The sequence below is a fragment of the Ornithodoros turicata genome, chromosome 10 (genome assembly GCF_037126465.1).
Source record: "Ornithodoros turicata isolate Travis chromosome 10, ASM3712646v1, whole genome shotgun sequence".
NCBI classification, from domain to species: Eukaryota; Metazoa; Arthropoda; class Arachnida; order Ixodida; family Argasidae; genus Ornithodoros; species Ornithodoros turicata.
In genome coordinates this window covers 23,912,748-23,933,119 of record NC_088210.1, presented here as the reverse complement: position 1 = coordinate 23,933,119, position 20,372 = coordinate 23,912,748, and the positions used below count along the sequence as shown (strand labels likewise).

At 44.7% G+C, this 20,372-nt stretch overlaps 3 protein-coding genes across 9 annotated transcripts in view; 1 reads left to right on the top strand and 2 right to left on the bottom strand.

Annotated features, from left to right (window-relative positions):
* The window catches only part of LOC135371147 (2-methoxy-6-polyprenyl-1,4-benzoquinol methylase, mitochondrial-like), a 48,203-nt gene that overhangs the window by 25,270 nt on the left and 2,561 nt on the right, over positions 1 to 20,372 (bottom strand). For 3 of the 6 annotated variants that reach the window (XM_064605185.1, XM_064605184.1, XM_064605183.1), the window contains exon 1: positions 300 to 509. The exons of the other annotated variants lie outside the window; for them this stretch is intronic. In XM_064605185.1, the coding sequence (XP_064461255.1) occupies positions 300 to 477 (178 nt within the window). In that variant the 5' untranslated portion in view covers positions 478 to 509. Of the gene's footprint in view, positions 1 to 299; positions 510 to 20,372 lie in introns of those variants that run through there. 6 annotated transcript variants of the gene reach the window in all.
* LOC135370342 (dynein light chain 1, cytoplasmic) lies at positions 875 to 2,307 on the bottom strand. The gene is made up of 2 exons (XM_064604067.1): positions 2,190 to 2,307; positions 875 to 1,511 (listed from the first exon to the last, which is right to left on the bottom strand). The coding sequence occupies exon 2, from the start codon at positions 1,508 to 1,510 to the stop codon at positions 1,241 to 1,243; it is 270 nt and encodes an 89-aa protein (XP_064460137.1). The 5' UTR covers position 1,511; positions 2,190 to 2,307; the 3' UTR covers positions 875 to 1,240.
* LOC135371142 (HEAT repeat-containing protein 6-like) lies at positions 2,590 to 14,473 on the top strand. Of its 2 annotated transcripts, none has more exons than XM_064605176.1 (24): positions 2,590 to 2,894; positions 3,050 to 3,157; positions 3,220 to 3,360; positions 3,490 to 3,605; positions 5,182 to 5,290; positions 5,355 to 5,450; positions 6,501 to 6,623; positions 6,966 to 7,056; positions 8,425 to 8,576; positions 8,678 to 8,800; positions 8,997 to 9,073; positions 9,135 to 9,264; positions 9,388 to 9,487; positions 9,568 to 9,853; positions 10,396 to 10,477; positions 10,540 to 10,623; positions 10,720 to 10,857; positions 11,188 to 11,334; positions 11,902 to 12,020; positions 12,354 to 12,511; positions 12,637 to 12,791; positions 12,878 to 13,093; positions 13,481 to 13,616; positions 14,142 to 14,473. In XM_064605176.1, exons 1-24 carry the CDS (start codon positions 2,748 to 2,750, stop codon positions 14,279 to 14,281), a joined length of 3,174 nt encoding a protein of 1,057 aa, XP_064461246.1. In that variant the 5' UTR covers positions 2,590 to 2,747; the 3' UTR covers positions 14,282 to 14,473. The 2 variants fall into 2 exon arrangements, with proteins under 2 accessions (XP_064461246.1, XP_064461245.1); XM_064605175.1 differs by having other exon boundaries at positions 6,963 to 7,056.

Below are 20,372 nucleotides of genomic sequence, written 5' to 3'. Positions count from 1 at the left end.
CGCATCGGGTGGACTCTGCAGCATCCGCAGTGTATACTACGCGCCCAAGCCCCAAGAGTTCGTAATCGACCGTAATCTAATCTATCGTAATTGATCTAATCTGTCTGTTTCTGAATTAGCCGTACCGTGCTTCAGTACCAAAATACAAATTCAGGGCAGAACGCTCGAAGGTTACAAAAACCAAGGAATCAATTCTACAGCTGCATGCCCCACACACAAGCTACATTGACCCATATGTATGTGGGAAACGACAAAAATATGCATTTGGATATGTGTGGACAGCGCCTTCTAGAACGTACCTTTATCGGCTTTTTCGCTTTCGCTAACCTTCTGAAAACCAAAGTTTGTGTTATGTTCCTTGAGTGCGTCATCTATAACCTCACTGCGATAGGTGTCGGAAGACACTTGTCGTGCATTAACTGTTCTCGAAAGGCTGTGAGGAAAGCGGGCTACATATTTCGCCCACCGTACCGCCATTTTTCGTCTTTTTTTGCCAACACAATGTTGCCTTCCAAGCACACCAAAACAAGTGGGGCAATATGTCAAGCCGTCAAGCAGACGACAGCTGAACGAAAAATATGTGAACTTTGCCAGGAATGAAATATTGAAAACCACTTTCTAGTTCTTTGTCATGCCAGTGTTCCTACCTGTTTTACCTTCCCTCAGCGTAACCACAGTTAATAGTACTTTTGCATTGCTTTTTATTTACGTAGACCACGTAGACACTGGGTAAGTTTTTTCCCACCTGCCCCCACCTTAATATACATACCGCTATGCAATTATACAGGTTAATGGGACTAGATTTAGCTAAAAAAGCAGAATCTGACCAGGTTCCAAACACACTACCTAAAAGGCAAGGCAAGAGATACTGACACATGAGAGATGAAGTTTTATTATGCTGATGCACACAACGCACACAAGAACAAGTTATCTTCCCGAGATAAGCACTATACAAAAGAAAGACAATAAATTAACTTTCATCTGCAACAAATAACAGAGGACTTATTTTGCTTCCTGTGTTTCTGGAAACAACCTTCATTCATACAAAAGATGAAAAGACAAGAGGTTCGAGCCAAGCTCTCAGCACAGCTGCCAGCAGACATTTTGAAGCTTTTTCAAAAGTTCGTAGGGACAGTAGACGAAGATGTGTGAAAAAAAATCTGCCTTTCGGAAGTCATGTCCTATGTAAATATCAACCTCTGTCTTCTGTTCTTCGTGTTATGATGTGCCCTTTGAGACTTCAGCCAGATTTGAAAAGCAGGATAGCCACTTGGCCAAGGTAGAAGTAGATGAAGTGCTTGGTCTCATGGGTTACATAGGAGCCAAAATTGCGCCCTACAATGCAATGCCAGGTTGGGTTGTACTTCTTGTCAAACTCCTTCTTGATGTAAGCTGCGATGTCCTTTTCGATGTTGTACTTCTCAAGTGCCTGGGTGGCAATGTCCACAGCATCCTGCTGCATCTCCTCGGACATGTCCGCATTTTTGATAACTGCCTTCTTGTCAGTCATTCTAGAGAAACAGTTATAGGTTACAATTACATGCATTAATTACATATTTACAAACAATAACGAAAAAAAAGCAAATATTCCACAACAGAACGAATGATCACACCTAGTTGGAACGGGCGCTTTTGCTGGCTGCCTCGAGCTGTACAGTTTAAAAAACTCTTCATAGCGGTTATTTCGCTACTAGAATTGTCACACCGGCATACATGCAAGGCAGCAGCACGGAGCCCTACGCAAGCTCACTGGCCATTACCAAATACAGTAGTGTTCCATTTAACGCCTACTTTACCCAATTGAGAAGGAAGACTCCCTCTGACATGCCAACTGAATGACAATCACATATAATCACAATCACAACTCTGCAGATGCGACACTTTGGACAAGTAAAGCTCATACTAAGCTACTAAAATGCCGCTCATGTATGTAGGGCGAGAACACTTTCATCCCAAGCTGGCCAACACGCTGGGAGCACACATAGATAACTATTCTAGAATACTAAAAGCAAGGTCATCTGAAGTCAAAGGGAAACCTCTTATAATTAACCCGACAATTCGAATTTTGTCATCGCAGTCCAATTTTTTTGTGTTCGAGAACACGCACAAGTCAGACGTTCAGTTTTCGCAAAATGTCGTTAAGTGTTGCCACAGTAACATATAGTCTACAACAATCCACAGCAGCTCACCTGAATGTTGAAAGTAATAATTATCTGGCGAATTCAGGAACAATTCCGAAGCTTCTGACTGCCGGCAAGTGCAAACCTCTGGTACCAGTGTGCACGTTCTGAGTAGAATATACCCCAGTCCCATTGGCTTACTGAACTGAACTGGAAGCCAATCATTGGCCCTCGCGAGGTCTTCTGGCTGAACTTCTATCAACCCAGAATTCCTTTCGATAAACTATCGTTCCTGTTTCGCTTTCGAAATTAAGCGGAATTAACAAAAGAAGAAACGGTTTGAAAACGCTAATCTACAATTTCCAGCCATATCGTGTCACTTTTTTTTCTTGAAGAAGATGAACATATATCAGCGATCGGTTTGAGAACAATTGAATGAGTCGGTAACACGTGGGTTTTTGCTTTGCTGACGTCGGTGTTTGTGCGTGGTTTCGGAATGTGGTGGTTGTTTGTGGTGTGATGTGCTCCGTTGTTAGTGTGCCAGAGACTTTATCTGTTTTTGTAGTCACCGGCATAGTCAGGAGAGCATTTTTAATACCGTTGAACGAAATATAAAGGCCTCGAACGATGGATATAGTGCACAGTCAGCGAGCTCTTCTCCAAGAATGCTACAGCAGGCTTCAGGTCCAGGACGGTTTCGATCCCAGTGAAACTCGAAAAGTCTTAGACGATCTAAATGCTTGCAACTACAGTATCCAGTTTATAAATAGCCGGGTGGGTACCTCACTATGCGTTACACCGTTTTTTGTAGAAGTATTAAGGAACATGCACGAGTTGCCGCTTGGCACCCCACGGTGTTGTTGTATAGACGCCCTGAAATAACGAGGGCAGTTTGGTTGAACACGGAAATCACCCCTATCTCATTCCAGGACGCCGATGTCCTCTTGACGAAGTTGGTTGGTTTGGTCCCAGTACAAGATGACGAATTAGTATCAAGGCTTTGTCAGCTTGTTCACTACATATGCTCCACGCAGAAGGTTTGCAATTCCGAGTCGCCTTTTGATTCACTGTAGTACGATAATGCCCATCTTTCTTCCAGGTAACATTGGAGACAGATAGCCTCCATAAGATATTAGAATATATCATTGGGTTTTTCCATCTGTGCAACGTCTGGGCTCTACCAAATGCAATCAGTTCCTGCGCTGCGCTACTCTATGGAAACGTCTCCCGCGCCGAACCAGTAAGTTTCCCCTTGTAACAGCAGAAGGATCTCCGTGTCTCACACTGTAGAAAACAGTTTCATTTATGCACTAGCACTGTACCATGTGGCTTTCAACTGAAGGTGTATTTCGTTTTCTCATTTTCTCAGTTTTGGGATCGGCTGCTGGGACATGGTGGAAGCTTCGAGACCTTTCTGTCCCCAGCTGAACTTGATAGCAACGTTAAGCTAGCTGCTCTTAAAGCAGTACGAATAATTTCATTCAGGTAACACTTGCTGTTTCAAAGATCCGTTTTAATAATTACACAGCCTTTTGCAATTTCTTGCAGCACATTGCATATCACAAGTGGTAACACATGCTTAGAGTTAATACAACAGATACTATAGTCAACCTTCGATTTATGAACGGTATGCATAGCGCACCCTATCAGCTGATAAGATTCAGAGTCGCACTCTTCGTCACTGGTTCGGGTAGGCTCGGTAAGTTAACGGCAACGTTAGCACCGGTCTACTAACACTGGCTAGCAGTTTGCGATGACGCTCCGTGTCATTGACTCTCCACTGTCACTTTTGCTGAGGAGAGACGTTAGTATTCTGACACTGCTCTTGTCTCTGCTATCCTCCAAGTACTATATCACATTCTGCAGATGGTTCCACGCTGATCCAGCCGGTTCCAACGGCAGATATCTCGTTTGTCACCTGCGGTCAGTGCCAATCTCTTCGCGCTTCGATCCTCGCAACATGTCCATTGTGATGTTAGACTTGAAATGATAGCCGCTCGCATGCACCAGAGACTAAGTTCATTTTCTTTCTTTCTGTCGGCCTCCATAGTAGGACACAGGGTAATACAGGATTGCACCCTCCGCACCGATTCATGTGTTGATGACAATGACAACTGTACTCACCCTGTTCAGAAATCGAGGTTCATAAACCGAGGGAGAAATACATGGCAAGTGTTTCGTTCGGCGACGAATCATTCGCAAAGTGAGGTTTCATAAATCGAGGGTTGACTGTACATCGGTTCACATACCAACAAAGCGGTGTACAGACGTGCACACCAGTTGTTTGTTGGGTGATGTATTCATGGTTTCCACTGGTCCTTGAAATCCTCAAATACCCTGGAATTTCAAAATGCCATTTTCAAGGTCTGGAAAACCTTAAAACTTTCTGCACTCCTTGAAAACACTTGATTTTGCACCTTTTCTTGTATATAATTATGTATAAATATATAAAATAATTATGTATAAATATACATGTGATTTGGAAATCACAGGTGTTAGTACTCATTGCAATAGGAATCAGCAGCTGAAACCAGAAGTTCAAGAAATGCACAGTGCCCTGCATTGTAGTCATTAACCTTCCTTTCTATCCTATTATCTTTAATATTAAGGAGCCGTCAATCACGTTTGTGAACGGATCACTATTGTGCAGTCCCCATCTCGTGTGATACCCGTGGCTTATAAATATTTTTGTCTCGCGACGTAAAGCCTGAAATAATAATAATTATTATTATCATTACCTATTTATTTTTTTGAAGTGTTGAAGCCCTGGTTTGTTTCAAACTTTGTTTTACGTCCCAGGCAAAACGACGGCTGAGCCACGAAAGGCCCTTGAATTTTTGTTTCAAAATTCAGTGGGAACCATGTGTATGTAGACACACGCCATTCCCTACAAGCTCAAGCAGGCTCGAACAACGTGATTTACTGAAGTGATGGATATTGCTTCATTTTTTCACTGTGATCATGATCGTTGCATTGACCTTGATCTAGAAGTCTAGATATTACAAGAAAGCACTAGGGATAAGAGGACTGAGCTGATAATGCTGACTCATTCTCGCTACAGGTTGCCAGAAGAGCCATACATATCAAATGATCATACAATGCATTTGGTTGACCTACTTTTGGGTGTCATAACTGAAGCTAATTATGCAGAACCAATATTACGTGCAGAGGTTAGTTTAGGCATGGTTTGTTTTCACGTTGTCGCATTGTAGTAATTCAGCAACATGTTTTAAGGTGCTGGCATGTGCTCTTCGGTGCCTGGAAAACATCTTTGCTGCAAAGTGGCCGTTTCCAACGAACCAGTTGGGAAGATTATTGGGAATCTTAAAGGTCAGGGTTGAAAATATGTCAAAACCAAAGTAGTCTGCAATAGGCTTTCCTTATTCCAAACTCTCATAGCTTATACTTTCCGTTGACGGCTAATCACTAAAATTTGTAGTAGACCTATCACCGAGGTTTTATGCGTGTCACTGCTCGTAATTGGGATTGTGTATAGGGAAAGGAAGAAATGTGCTTTGTATGTGGAGCTACACGCATACCAAAACAAAATTTTATTTTGCAACACAATTTTTTTTTTTTATTTCAACATCTCTGGACCCCTGGAGTTTGAACTAACGAGAGTCTACTTATCGCATTTTCATGAGCAGTTCCATTTTAGTAAATCGCGTGCCAGTATTACAGGGTGAATTTAGCAAAGCTTACACATTTCGATCGAGCCATAAAAATGCAAGATAATGTCTTTGTCGCTTCAAACTTTGCACTGATAGTCATTCGCCTGACGTTTTATCCGTATCTTTTTTTTTTTTCAAGTGCTTTCACTTAGCAGAAAAAAAGTTGGAAGCAAAGCAAATGCTCACCCCATGCGTTTCGTATGGCCTATACCGCTCGCAAGCCGCCATTTTTTTCTCTGTCTGCTTCACGTTCACATCACCACGTATAGGCGGCGCTGCCTGGAGACGAAGCAAAACCAAAACCTATGGAACAACCAACAACCAGATGGACCAGATGCAGGGTTTCGAGGCAGCGCCACCTATACGAGGGAATGTGAACGTGAAGTAGACAGAGGAAAACATGGCGGTTTGCCCGCAGTATAGGCCATAGGAAATGCACGGGGTGAGATTCCAACATTTTTTTCTACAAAGTGATTGCACTTGAAGAAAATATGGATAAAACTTCAGGCGAATGACTACATCAGTCTGCAAAGTTTTGAAGCGCCAGAAATGTCATCTTCTATTTTTACTACGCGATCAAAATATGTAACCTTTGTTAAGTTCACCCTGTAGTTGTTTATACATTATTGATACATTATTGATATTGAAACTGGCTGTTTAGTATATGTTTATTATGCCAACATAGTTTACATGTCCAACACTTTTCTAGTACCACCTGTTCTATGGTATTCCTGGTCAGAAGTCTAGACCAAACTTCAACCTCCTTCCAAGCCCGCTGTGCACGCACCTGTCTGCCGTGGTTGTGAAGGAGGAAGATCATGAACAACCCACGGTTAGTAGCTTGATTTTTAGCATCATAATGTGTGGGTCGTAAGCATCGTAATTAGTAATAATTAAATGCGTTACTGGCAGTGATTTATCCAGACCCCCTTACACCCCCACCCCCTCCTTTTGCTTCCTGTAGACACCCTTTACAAGGAGGCCTTTGTTATTTCGGCTTTAGACACATGTCAGCAATGATACATAAAACTGTTATGACATAACTGTAATAGATATCCCACCACTGATTTTTTTGCAACGCCCCTCGTGCCTGCGATTCTTGCTGAATAACTGGTTACCGGGATATTGCTCTCAGGCACGCATTTGTTCCTTTTACCGTTGCTATTTTTAGCAGTCTCCAGCACCGAAAAGGAAGAATAGGCGAAGGAGGACAAAAAAGGCAAACGACAAATTGGAAGACAGCGCAAGAGATGGCTCTGGAGATCGTTAGTATGAAAACAGCACTTCAGACTAACACTAATTCGTTTGTGGGATGCGTTACGTGGCACAGAATTATATCCGATGGGGCTCTGTTTTTGTAGTACTGCTCTAAAATGGGGTCAGTATCCACGGAAAGAAGCTCCGCCCCAAATCTAAACTTTGGTCGTAAATCAACCATGCTAATTTGAGTGGGCCAGTTCTTACCAAGCTTTTATTCACATGCACGTCACATGTGTGGGCAGATAGGAGCACGGGAACCTGTTCTTATCTTTTGCTGACAAGTAGGCACAGCTAACATCACTACTGCATGATGGGTGTCCAGTCTTGTTGGCCACCATATGGTTGGCATTGTTTTTGCAACAGCTCACACGCAATTTTGTTAAGCGTACGGAGTGCAAAACGTGGCATTTAAATTGCTAAAGTGTTGTAAAGAGACCTCCCTAAAATTGTTTAGTGACCTACTAAAGTGTTGAGTTAAAATCCCAGCAAACCATTGAGGAAATGCCTGACATTATATCGTTGTGTCCTTAACATTATAATGATTTGTCGCGTACTTCCTGCTAATGTGCAACTGAAATGTCTTATCGAAGTCGTTTTTTGTGATGCAGTTCATAAAAATAAAGCAGTGTGGATCAACTTTACAGAAAACTACCCTTTTCTTCTCTCGTTCTAATGCAAGAAGCTGCTATATTTAGTGCAAGCAGCAAAACTTAGCCAATGCAACGCCTAGGGCTTCCTGTCATCTAGACAGCCAAGGTTGTCTCTAAATCAGCGTTTCCCAAACTTTTGGCGGTGACGGACCCCCGGAAGCGATGAGAACAAATTCACGGACCCCCTCCCCCCCATCCAAACGCACACACATATGGGGATTTGCGCTGTGTACACTGCATTGCAGACCGCGTTTAGTATGCGCGGCAGGGTACAACAAGGAACGAAATTACATTTGTGCAAGCATAAACATGGTCAAGTGACTGTCTAGACAGAAGCGAAGTTGACTTCCAACGCCGCGTTCAGTGCGAAGGATGGTGCTGCTTGCTGGATGCTACAAGGGCACTGACGCAGGTTCAATTGAAGACAGCAATTTTGGAAGTTCTGGGTGTTTGGAACTCGGGCAGCATGTACGAGCGCGTGTTTGTGGGGACGAAAATCCTCACTGAAATGTGAGAGATGGTCGCGGACCCCCACGGCCACTCTCGCGGACCCCCAGGGGTCCGCGGACCACACTTTGGGAAACACTGCTCTAAATGACAGTACAACCCCGCCACCACACACACAAACACATTCTTTGTGTGTTTCTAATCTTGGTACAACCAAATTGCAGTTTATTCACCGTCTCAAATTATTTCAGTATGTTTTGTATCCTTATTTCATAGGAAGCCCTACACAGCAGCAGCCTCCCTGGAAGAAAGCGTCCAGTTCAGAGTCTGAATTTTCTGACTCTGAAGGGGGGCAGGTAGCTCGGCTTCGTTACCTCCAAAGTTGCGTACGCAGAAACTCGTACTTGACTCTGCGTGCTATAGTAAAGGTATAACATATAGGTGTATTTGCATGACTGCTGCCCAGCACAAGACGAAATATGCCCACAAACTCTTTCGCCATGCTCACATGGACACTTGACATTCACAGGTGACAGAAAACAAAGAGATGTTCAGCTACTTGTTGAATTTCTTGCCCGATGTGCCTGTCACCATTGGCCCACCACAGACACAGACCATCCTCCTGACCATCCTCAAAGATCCAAATTTACAGGTACACATGCTTGTTTGCAAAAGTTGTCACATGCACTAAGAACTCGCTTCACAGAACGTAGAAATATTATATATATATATAGAATATACCAAATACCAAAAATGCAAAGGCTTAATTACTTATTGTGGGATGTTTTGCTGCATAAAGACTTTTTACAGCTGTGCCAAATCATCCTTTGATGCTGTTTAACTTGTAGGTTCGGAAGGTGGCACTAGACTTACTGACTGACTTTGTCACGTACTACAAGCCATTTTTGGCTATAGCCGCTGACAGGTGCGCTTTCAGTGTCATTTGCCGCACACATTTTTTTTATGACTGTCGCTCTCTTTCTTAGTGGCACCCACAAAGCATCATTCACTCCTCTATCGGCTACAGTTGCTGCCATCCTCGGAGAAATCCACCGATGTTTGCATTTGGCACTGATAGCCGAAAATTCTCTGGCTCTCATCATCCAGTTGCTGAAGGTGAACATGAGTAACATATGACATCCTTGTTGTACTTGTTTCTTTTTTATACCAAGTTATCAGGACCGCTAAATACCGTAGATCCCAAAAGTGCACAAAAGATGCGTTTTTGTCTCTTTGTAGTGCCTTTCTGATGTGGTTGTTGGATCCCCTTATCATCGCCTGAAGCCCGGACTATTGACACGCCTTGTTACAGACGTGTCCTCATTTGTTAATCATAAAGGTACCTACATTATTTCTTCTTCGTGATAAGCATATTACGACAGAAAGGTTTTCAATGAAGTCTTTATTGCCCAATTGCAGACGGTCAGATTCAAGTAGCATCTCTCACTGCCCTTGGATCCGTCGTCGGTCATGTAACACCGTGTGTCGGTGAAGTTGAACAAATTTTGAAAGGACATCTGTTGCCTGGTAACAAAGCACAAGAAATGTCCTCTGGTCCTGCTACCGACTGCTGGTTGGTGAAGGTCTGCACTGCAAAAGTGCTCGCGGATGTTCCAGAAAACGTCCGCGTGTCAATGACGGTAGTGAGGGTGGAAGCGCTGCAGGTTCTCACGCAAGTGTGCCGTAACCACTTTCGTTTCATCTTGTGAGTTACCTTTTTGATATCGCTTAGCATTAAGGCTGTGCGAATGTTCGGATATTTAAAACACCAAAGCGAATAATTGTGCATTTGATTTCCAAATCGAATATGGAATTCTATATTAGAATTGAAGTGGGTCTTTTCCAAACCATAAACCATATATTTTAATATTTCTGAAATTGAACTCATGAGCACCAAAACGCCAGAAGAGAGGATACAAAACAGAATCTGTGCTGCTTCACACAAAGATCTGTATGCATATATTATCGTGTATATGCTGTATATGTGTCTGGTTCTGTTGCTTTGTAGTCCCTTCAGTTACATAACTATTCACTTCATATTTGCTTCAGGTATATGACTATTTGCTTCATATTTGCTGCGGGTGCATGACTATTAGCTTTGTGTTCACTTGGGGTGCATCGCTATTCATTTCATATTCGCTTCGGCTTTAAAAATACTACTTGCACAACCGTATTTGGCATACCAAGCTTTCTGTACTGCCCATATGTTGTGTAGCTTTGTTTATGTCCATATGTCCTTCCTTGTAGATCATCTGTCGAAGATGTAGTTGCTGTGATAAAAATGTGCCTCTCTGATCCTCATGAAGCCATCAAGTTACATTCTGTGAAGGTATAATTGACAAGATATTTAGATTAGTTGATTAAGTAATATGGGCATCTCAATTTTTCAAGTTACTGGAGGAGTTCAGCAGGAAGCTTTCAGAAATGCTGGCGTCATGCAAGGACGAGCCGCAGTATCACAGGTTGCTACAGATCGTAAGTCACATGTTGTTTTTCTCGATTACATCCTCTTACGGTGCATGCTTCGCTTGACATGATTTTTTAATGTATTATGTATGTTTCATATTGCAGGGGAGTAGTCTATGGTTAGATTGTGCTCTGTGCGGCACATTTCAGTCTTTCATGCAAGATACCTCACAAGTTGTCTTGCAAACAGAAACCTGCAATTGCCTCGCTTCCGTTGGTCCAGACATTTGGGACACGTTACCAGTAAGCAACTTGCTCTCAACTTCTAGATAATGTGCATGCACGTAATTAAACGTCCTAAAATGCAGCCCTCCTGAACTTCTACCGTAATTTCTGGCGGATAACACACCTCCAACCAAAAATTATACTTTTTCAAATAGAAGCAGTACCTCATATAACGATTATAACATAACGATATAACAGCCCAATTCTGCCATATAACACGCGTATAAATACCACGTATAAATATTACGCCGGAAATTGTGGTTGATTGTATATTAGCTCTCTCTTCAGTCAGCCTTCCAGTAAACTGTAAATGTTTCACCAGTGAATGTGACCATTTTACTCTTACAGGAAAACCGTAAAGTGCTCTGCATCACACTTCTTTTGGGCCTTGCAAGAGCACCCGTAAATGGAGAGACAAGGGAGGACGAGATATCTGTTAGGATGGCATCTGTCCGTACCCTTGGTATTCTCTGCTGCTATCCTTCACTTAGAGAGGTGTGAACTTCATTGCTGTACTCGTTATATGTGTGCATTTTCTATTGTTTTCAATACAGTGTGAAAACTTCACATTCTGTATTCTTTAGTTTGTATATTAATGTGTGCCTTGATATTTTTTTTTTTACTTTATTTATTTATTTATTTTTTAATGAGGTTATCACGCAATCACATTTCTATGTAAATTGTCTAAGAGCCTGAAATCTTTCTTGCAGTTCTTAATCAGTAAACGCATTAGCAGTTTTCTTTAACATTGTATTCTAGGTCAGCTTGCTACGCATGCCTTAATACCACATTTGTAAAGACTGTGATCTTACTGGCAAGGGCTTTGGTTATGGTAATCCGCATAAAAGTGCGAAACCGAGCCGAACCTCATGCTTCTTCACATTATCTCGACATTGGTGACAAGAAATGATTAAGCCAACACAGTGAGATACCCCAACGACGACGACATCAAGCTCAAATAACTCGGGGGGGGGGGGGGGGGGGGGGTAGAATTGGCATAAAACTACTGGCATAATAGGTGTGGCAAGCAGCACTAAGTGGTGTCATTGATTTTTGCCACAGGATATCTTATTTCTCATGGATGTTGGGGATATCATAATTGACGCCCTGAAAGACACGGAGATTAGAATAAAGGCTTCCTGGACACTCAGCAACTTTGCCGAGACACTTTTGGAATTACGGTTTGTGACATTTACTATACTCTTTACCTACATGGAATGCTGGGCCCACATTGCGGAGATTACTCGGTGGGGTCCTCAGAAGCTTTGGCAGTGCTTTACGCACCAGCAGTGTTGAGGACGGTAGCGCATGTCTGAAGCGCTACTGCAGCTACTGAGGAACCTCCTCAACATTTGTCCAAGCGGCAGCAGGTATGAACTAACCAAGAGGAGGAAGAAAAAGAGAGTCCACTAAGTACGCGCTGTTGTAGTAAATGCTGCACCACTTGCGATATGAATTGGGCATCCCCGCAGGTGACCTTCGAAGCACAACTAACTTTCTGTCCGTTATTGCAGAAAGAATAATTCATCTGTTGTAGCTGAAGTGCCCCACACCTTCCTGTGTGCTGTTGGAAATGCTACGAATGCTCTTCAAAATGATAAAAATCAAGTCCGAGCAAATGCAGTTCGTGCCTTGGGATGCCTGTTGTACTTTCTTACACCTGAAAATATCAGTGAGTTTCCCGTCTTTTGCACAAACTCAAGTGCATGCAGAAAATCGTATGTCTGCTGTTTAAGATTTTAGTACTCGTCTGGTATTTGTGCCTCGCTCGTTTGCCTTATTTGCACTTTTCTGCAGAGCACGAGAGTATCCAGGATTTTGCACGTGAAGCTGTCAATGTACTCCTGAAGAGCCTGCAGGCAACTCTAATGAAAGTACGCTGGAATGCGTGCTACGCGATAGGAAGTGCGCTTGATAACAGTGATCTTATTGGAGGGAACATTATCGACACAGTATGTAATCACTTAACTGTCATACCCTACCTTCATGTTCTGAGGAATGTGATGATTTTCTGACTGCAGCAATTTAAACGTTCCAGGCCCCTTTGTTCAATGGCCTACTGGTAAGCCTCCGCAACTGTGTCAATTTCAAGGTTCGCATCAGGGCTGCAGCAGCTCTTACAGTACCTTCTTCGCGGGCAACGTACGGGGATATGTTCACAAACATTTTGCAAGGCATCTTAACTGCACTGGCAGCCACTGAAGAGTCTGTAGATTACAAAGAGTTACAGCATCAAGAGAAGCTCAGAGAACAGGTACGTACTATCATTAGAGCCTGAAGTTTGCTGGAAATTTTTTTCTCAATTTGGGGGGGAGGGGGTGGGGGATCAACATGTGCTCTAAATTCGTGCAAATTTGGGTGGAACAACTTCCAGTATGCCAAATTCGGGGAGAAATTATTCGGGCTCTGTTACTCAAACAAACTGTACTGGTTTAGTACAAACGGTGATGTAATTGACTTTTCTGCCAAACAAGCTAGTGTGCATTCCTGCAGACGTTTGAGTTATGGCAATTTGCCGGGTAAATATCGGGTTTCACTCTAAAGAGGCAACCTTCAATTCGGGGAAGCAACAGGTTAAACCCTTAAACTTCACGCATTTTTATGATAAGCTTACTGCAATGACCTTCACTATCTTCAACAGCTGTGCCTGAGCATCTGCCATTTACTTGCTATGATGGAAGACAGAGACATTGGTGAAGTTGAGCCCTTGGTGATCGACAATGAGGAGTACACAAGAGAATCGTTCAGAAAAGTTGCAGCTAAGCAGTGTCTACTCCGTAAGTTATGTTTACTTCTGTAGGATAGAATGCTAAGGCAGATTCACCTCATTACAACTCCATGCAAATAACTTAAACAGCTACATGACTAAAGGGCTGAGTGTCTACAAAGTCATGACACTTTAGGGTATTACATACTTGTATTGCGTTGTGTGTACAGTAATACTTCGTGCTGCATTATCTCAGAAGGAAAGCTCACATAAAATTAATGATTGCGAGTGACAACTAAGTGCAGTTCCAAGAAACAGCAGAAAGAGCCTTGCATTCTTATATTGTACTAACGTTACGAGCGTTGTGAGGAACGGGACCACCAAGTAAGATGCTCACACCAGGCCTGCGTTTCGAGCAAGAATGTTTAGACCTTCCCCTCCACCCTCGTCATCTTCCGTTTATTATTTTGCAATCAACATCGTCCCCTGTCACGTATATGTAACAACTTCCGAGTTAGTCTGATGAGCAAGTGAATCAGTCTGAGCTTCCTTCCTTTCTTATTTCCCTCTTTTTAAAACTTGTCTTATCTTTCAGAGCCAATCAGGAGGGCGCACCGTGCTGTGGAAGCAGTAGGGAAAGCAGAAAAATTGCACGCATTTATCAACACCCTTGTTGCTGAATTGAAAGATTCGTTTGACCTCTCAGCACACATAAGCAATATGGATATTCGATGATAGCATTTTTATTTATTTTTATATGAGATCTGTAATAGGCTTTTTAATGCTTTTTTAATTCTTCAATGGATAAATAAATGACACTAAAGGAATAAAATGACACTGTAGTTTCGAAATAGACTGGAATGGATTCGACCGTCCCTTTAAGTAATGATTTTTTTAATGTCTAATAAATAATGTTCACGACACTCAGTGGGAGTCCTTTTTGGCTATTTCCATGCCTATTAATATCTGTTTAGAGTCAGCTCTCTAGAGTAGTTAACTATTTAGGGCAGGGGCAGATCCAGACCCTGGGTTTTGGGGGGGGGGGGGGTTCTTTGTCTGAGCACGTAGTGGGGAGGGGAGAGAGGGAAATCTAATGTATAAACTGACTTTTGGGGGGGCGATCGCCCATCCGCCCCCCCCCCCCACCCCACCCCTGGATCTGCCACTTGTTTAGGGTTACAGTAGTAAGTATAGTATCATTCTGTAGGAAATTCTGTCAGTTATTCTTACGTATGCGTTTCTTTTCTTATTTATTTGATCGTACGGTAAGCACCTTATACATAAAGCAATCGAAATGTTACAGACAATAAAATGTGTCGGGAATACAGGTACGCTCATTTACACATATTTAAAGTTTGCCCTCTTTAAAGCCATCACGAGGCGAGTTTGCGCCCGGGCAATGGCAATTCTGAAGCTCCCCTTCCTCACTGCCTTCAGAAGCCTTGTAAACAAAGGAAAGAAAACGCCCATTTACACTGCCGAGACCGTAAATTCAAATTCTCTTCATTCCTACTTTATACTGTCCAGCCAAACCTCCAGGGTTGTCGTTCAGTGCCCTCTCTGGCAAGAGCGCCCGGGGCGACTGCCCCTCCCGCACCCCCGCCGCGACGGCTCTGCCCCCGCACCAATTTTTCGTTTGTGGCTGCGGTGCTTTGAGCAACAAGTAACCAGAGTCGTTTGTAGGATGAGTTTGATTATTTTAAGGTCTTTTGCGACCCGGAGAGGAGATGGGGGCTCGCCGTGACGTCAGATCCGTCATCGCTCCGCCAACTTGGCCGGAATGAAGGGCGAGACGGCACCACGGCACGGATGACGAGGCGGTATCTCCGCTTCAAAATGGCGGCAGTGGTCTTTACGCCGCCCGTCGTGTGACGTCAAATGGCGCGCTTTAAAACAGGCTCCGCCCAATTGCCAAAGTCTCCTCATACACAGCTCTGCAAGTAATATGAGCGCTTGCGCAAGAATAGAAAAAGAAGAACGATGATCAGCATGGGCGCCTCCAGGATTTTTTCCGGGGTGAGGGCAGAATGCTTGGGGGGGGGGGGGGGTTATGGTACGGGATCTGCATCTAATTCTGTGCGTCAATGTTTACTTGCTGAAGCCAGGGGCGGCAATGGTGCCCCTGATGATCACAGTTGACTTGCAGCACGTGTGAGGGTTCTTTTGTCTCCACACCCTCTAAGAATCCCCCCCCCCCCCGTAGAGAATTGTACTGACGTCATTCGATGACGTGGAGAATCCCGTACAAGTAACGCTGTGCTGTGTGCGTAGCACACGAATGCTACGGACCTGATCACGTCATGCCAGGAGATCGGGACAGGCCTCCAATATCTTCGTGTAAAATATGCTAAATGTCACTCCCTTGACTGCTCGAAACCCTGCAAAAAAAATAAAAATAAAGTAAGCACGTTTTCGTAAGCGAGCACGCAAAATATTTTCCCAGACCGTTGTCCTATCAATGCACAATTATATTCCTGAAACTTGAAAAATCAATCTTGTGCTGAGCGAGGTGACCTTGAAGGTACGGCATGATCTGCAGCCGTGACGTAAGGAGCACAGTGTGACGTAGCAGCAGCGTAGCCTTGAGCAAGCCTACCATCGTGTGCCCCCCTCGCCGCGTCATAGAGTGACGGGACCCTCTGCCATTCTCTTACGGACTCTTTGAAGGAGTGGATGGATTTCTGAGCGGGTCCGGATCAAAGATCTCTCTCGCGCGCGCTCGCTACAGGTCAAATTAGAAGACAAGTTTGAGGTGGACCATTTGCATTCGCGCGTGATTTCGGCGTCGGCGACGAAAGGAGACATGCCAACGAAATTATATAAGTATATATGCTCAAACAACGACCACGTGGTTGACGAGTGCCCGCCTACTTTGTTATGCGCGGGTCGCACGGGGAGTATGAATGGTCATTGAAATCAACACCGATTGAACATGCGCGTAGCTCCACGTGGCATGACTTAGAGTCAGCCTGACTATCCTCTCGAAAGCCAGTCTCGTTTCCTTCTCGCCCAGCCTCCTCTACAGAAAGACCGGACCTTCCGACCACCTGCAAACGTCTAGGAAACCGTGTGGAAGACTCCGCCACGTCAAAGCGTCGTCTTGCGGCGAATTAACATAGCCATATACCCTCCTCAGTAATCGATCTATATCTCCTCAATCCCCTAAACAAACAAACAGACTAAGCAGAATCGAAACACAAATCGTCGTTTACGGGGTTCAATACTTGCAGTTTTAGATGTTATCTTCTTTCGTCTATTCCATCGTTTAATGAGGATATTTCCGACCAAGTACAATACTGACGTGTCACTCGTCCTTGGGTCTGCCACTTGTTTAGGGTTACAGTAGTAAGTATAGTATCATTCTGTAGGAAATTCTGTCAGTTATTCTTACGTATGCGTTTCTTTTCTTATTTATTTGATCGTACGGTAAGCACCTTATACATAAAGCAATCGAAATGTTACAGACAATAAAATGTGTCGGGAATACAGGTACGCTCATTTACACATATTTAAAGTTTGCCCTCTTTAAAGCCATCACGAGGCGAGTTTGCGCCCGGGCAATGGCAATTCTGAAGCTCCCCTTCCTCACTGCCTTCAGAAGCCTTGTAAACAAAGGAAAGAAAACGCCCATTTACACTGCCGAGACCGTAAATTCAAATTCTCTTCATTCCTACTTTATACTGTCCAGCCAAACCTCCAGGGTTGTCGTTCAGTGCCCTCTCTGGCAAGAGCGCCCGGGGCGACTGCCCCTCCCGCACCCCCGCCGCGACGGCTCTGCCCCCGCACCAATTTTTCGTTTGTGGCTGCGGTGCTTTGAGCAACAAGTAACCAGAGTCGTTTGTAGGATGAGTTTGATTATTTTAAGGTCTTTTGCGACCCGGAGAGGAGATGGGGGCTCGCCGTGACGTCAGATCCGTCATCGCTCCGCCAACTTGGCCGGAATGAAGGGCGAGACGGCACCACGGCACGGATGACGAGGCGGTATCTCCGCTTCAAAATGGCGGCAGTGGTCTTTACGCCGCCCGTCGTGTGACGTCAAATGGCGCGCTTTAAAACAGGCTCCGCCCAATTGCCAAAGTCTCCTCATACACAGCTCTGCAAGTAATATGAGCGCTTGCGCAAGAATAGAAAAAGAAGAACGATGATCAGCATGGGCGCCTCCAGGATTTTTTCCGGGGTGAGGGCAGAATGCTTGGGGGGGGGGGGGGTTATGGTACGGGATCTGCATCTAATTCTGTGCGTCAATGTTTACTTGCTGAAGCCAGGGGCGGCAATGGTGCCCCTGATGATCACAGTTGACTTGCAGCACGTGTGAGGGTTCTTTTGTCTCCACACCCTCTAAGAATCCCCCCCCCCCCCCGTAGAGAATTGTACTGACGTCATTCGATGACGTGGAGAATCCCGTACAAGTAACGCTGTGCTGTGTGCGTAGCACACGAATGCTACGGACCTGATCACGTCATGCCAGGAGATCGGGACAGGCCTCCAATATCTTCGTGTAAAATATGCTAAATGTCACTCCCTTGACTGCTCGAAACCCTGCAAAAAAAATAAAAATAAAGTAAGCACGTTTTCGTAAGCGAGCACGCAAAATATTTTCCCAGACCGTTGTCCTATCAATGCACAATTATATTCCTGAAACTTGAAAAATCAATCTTGTGCTGAGCGAGGTGACCTTGAAGGTACGGCATGATCTGCAGCCGTGACGTAAGGAGCACAGTGTGACGTAGCAGCAGCGTAGCCTTGAGCAAGCCTACCATCGTGTGCCCCCCTCGCCGCGTCATAGAGTGACGGGACCCTCTGCCATTCTCTTACGGACTCTTTGAAGGAGTGGATGGATTTCTGAGCGGGTCCGGATCAAAGATCTCTCTCGCGCGCGCTCGCTACAGGTCAAATTAGAAGACAAGTTTGAGGTGGACCATTTGCATTCGCGCGTGATTTCGGCGTCGGCGACGAAAGGAGACATGCCAACGAAATTATATAAGTATATATGCTCAAACAACGACCACGTGGTTGACGAGTGCCCGCCTACTTTGTTATGCGCGGGTTGCACGGGGAGTATGAATGGTCATTGAAATCAACACCGATTGAACATGCGCGTAGCTCCACGTGGCATGACTTAGAGTCAGCCTGACTATCCTCTCGAAAGCCAGTCTCGTTTCCTTCTCGCCCAGCCTCCTCTACAGAAAGACCGGACCTTCCGACCACCTGCAAACGTCTAGGAAACCGTGTGGAAGACTCCGCCACGTCAAAGCGTCGTCTTGCGGCGAATTAACATAGCCATATACCCTCCTCAGTAATCGATCTATATCTCCTCAATCCCCTAAACAAACAAACAGACTAAGCAGAATCGAAACACAAATCGTCGTTTACGGGGTTCAATACTTGCAGTTTTAGATGTTATCTTCTTTCGTCTATTCCATCGTTTAATGAGGATATTTCCGACCAAGTACAATACTGACGTGTCACTCGTCCTTGGGTGCTGCTGTTTTGTGATATCAAGTGGAGGATGTCCGTTCCCGTTCGGATGACATGTCTGACGGAACTCGCAAGGCGAACACAACCGGTCCGTCCTATCCTGTGCAGTTGCAGGGTGCATGAACTGAGAAATGTGGTTTCCGCTGTGCTTCCACGAAACAAATAGATGGACCCAGTTCCCTATATCTCGTCATTGATACCCATCACCTTAGGCCCTTCGTATGTCGGCCGGAAGATTGCGACACCACAATTATTCCCAGCATTCATCTCCTCATCCGTCGTCCTCCAGCATCATCTCCTCCTACGATCCGACCAGCACGGCGCGAGGAAAGGACCCCCGAAGACGCGGCAGATTTGGAGGTCATTTTTGCGGCTCCCCGAGAAACGCGCTTTCTCTCTCTCGCCCCCCCCCCCCCCCCCCTAAATGCGATGGATAACGAAAGGAACAGATCATGTCATTTCGGGGAACTTCTCTCATAATTAAAAAGTTCATTGATAAAAATTCATGAAGACAATGGCCCACAAGGCTGCCACTGTGGCCATGCTTTCTTAGGGGAAAAGATGAGTATAAATTGGGGAGCAATTATAAATTTCCTACAGTGCAATTACTCCCCATTAAGTCCTCTGAACCCTGAAATGTACTTCCCCGCACCGCAAGTAGTCTCCAAACTTGGTATAAACTTCCGCACATTTAGTCCCGAAAGGGACTAGTGGTTGTGACAATGCATGTAGTCCTTAAAACGACTAAAAGTAGTATCCCCCCCCAAAGAGAGTGAGGTGGCCCACGTGTCCTAGAATATATCGCGACCTAGTGCAATTAAAAAATATATCGAAAGGTATTTTCTTGTTTCTAGTCCACAGTTCGTGCGGTAAACACCGAAATACGCCGATTTTTTTTTTCTTTTGAACCCAAGACTGTACCAGCCGAACCCGACCGAACCCAACCGTACACGGACAGTTTTGGGGAAAATTGTATGATATACTCTTTCCAACAGTGGCCGGGTCCGGTGGTCCAAAAAAAAAAACATGTTTATACACTGGTTTTTCCTCTCTCCCCTCCTCCACTACGCGCTCCGACAGAGAACCCCCCCTCCTCTCCCCTCCCCACAAACCCAAACTGAGGGTCTGAATCCGGCCCTGCTTTCCAGTAAAATGCCGGGTGACATTTTCTGCGGTGGCCCAGCCAGGTTTCACATCTGCATGTCACGGCGGGAACGGCCTCCGGATGCACGGTCATAGCTAAAACTGTGAGGGCGGTCCCCTCCGTCCAAATACGCACGATTCACAGCGGGCTCAAAACGTGTAGTATACTGGGTTCTTTCCAGGCGAAACATTGGTGCCGTCTGCA

Bases quoted from the DNA above. Each gene is read 5' to 3' on its own strand.
- LOC135371142 (XM_064605175.1), top strand. From the start codon at position 2,748: ATGGATATAGTGCACAGTCAGCGAGCTCTTCTCCAAGAATGCTACAGC. The intron at 7,057-8,424 runs GTTAGTATGAAA...CTTATTTCATAG, and splicing joins AAGAGATGGCTCTGGAGATC to GAAGCCCTACACAGCAGCAG. The intron at 13,617-14,141 runs GTAAGTTATGTT...CTTATCTTTCAG, and splicing joins AGCTAAGCAGTGTCTACTCC to AGCCAATCAGGAGGGCGCAC.
- LOC135370342 (XM_064604067.1), bottom strand. From the start codon at position 1,510: ATGACTGACAAGAAGGCAGTTATCAAAAATGCGGACATGTCCGAGGAG.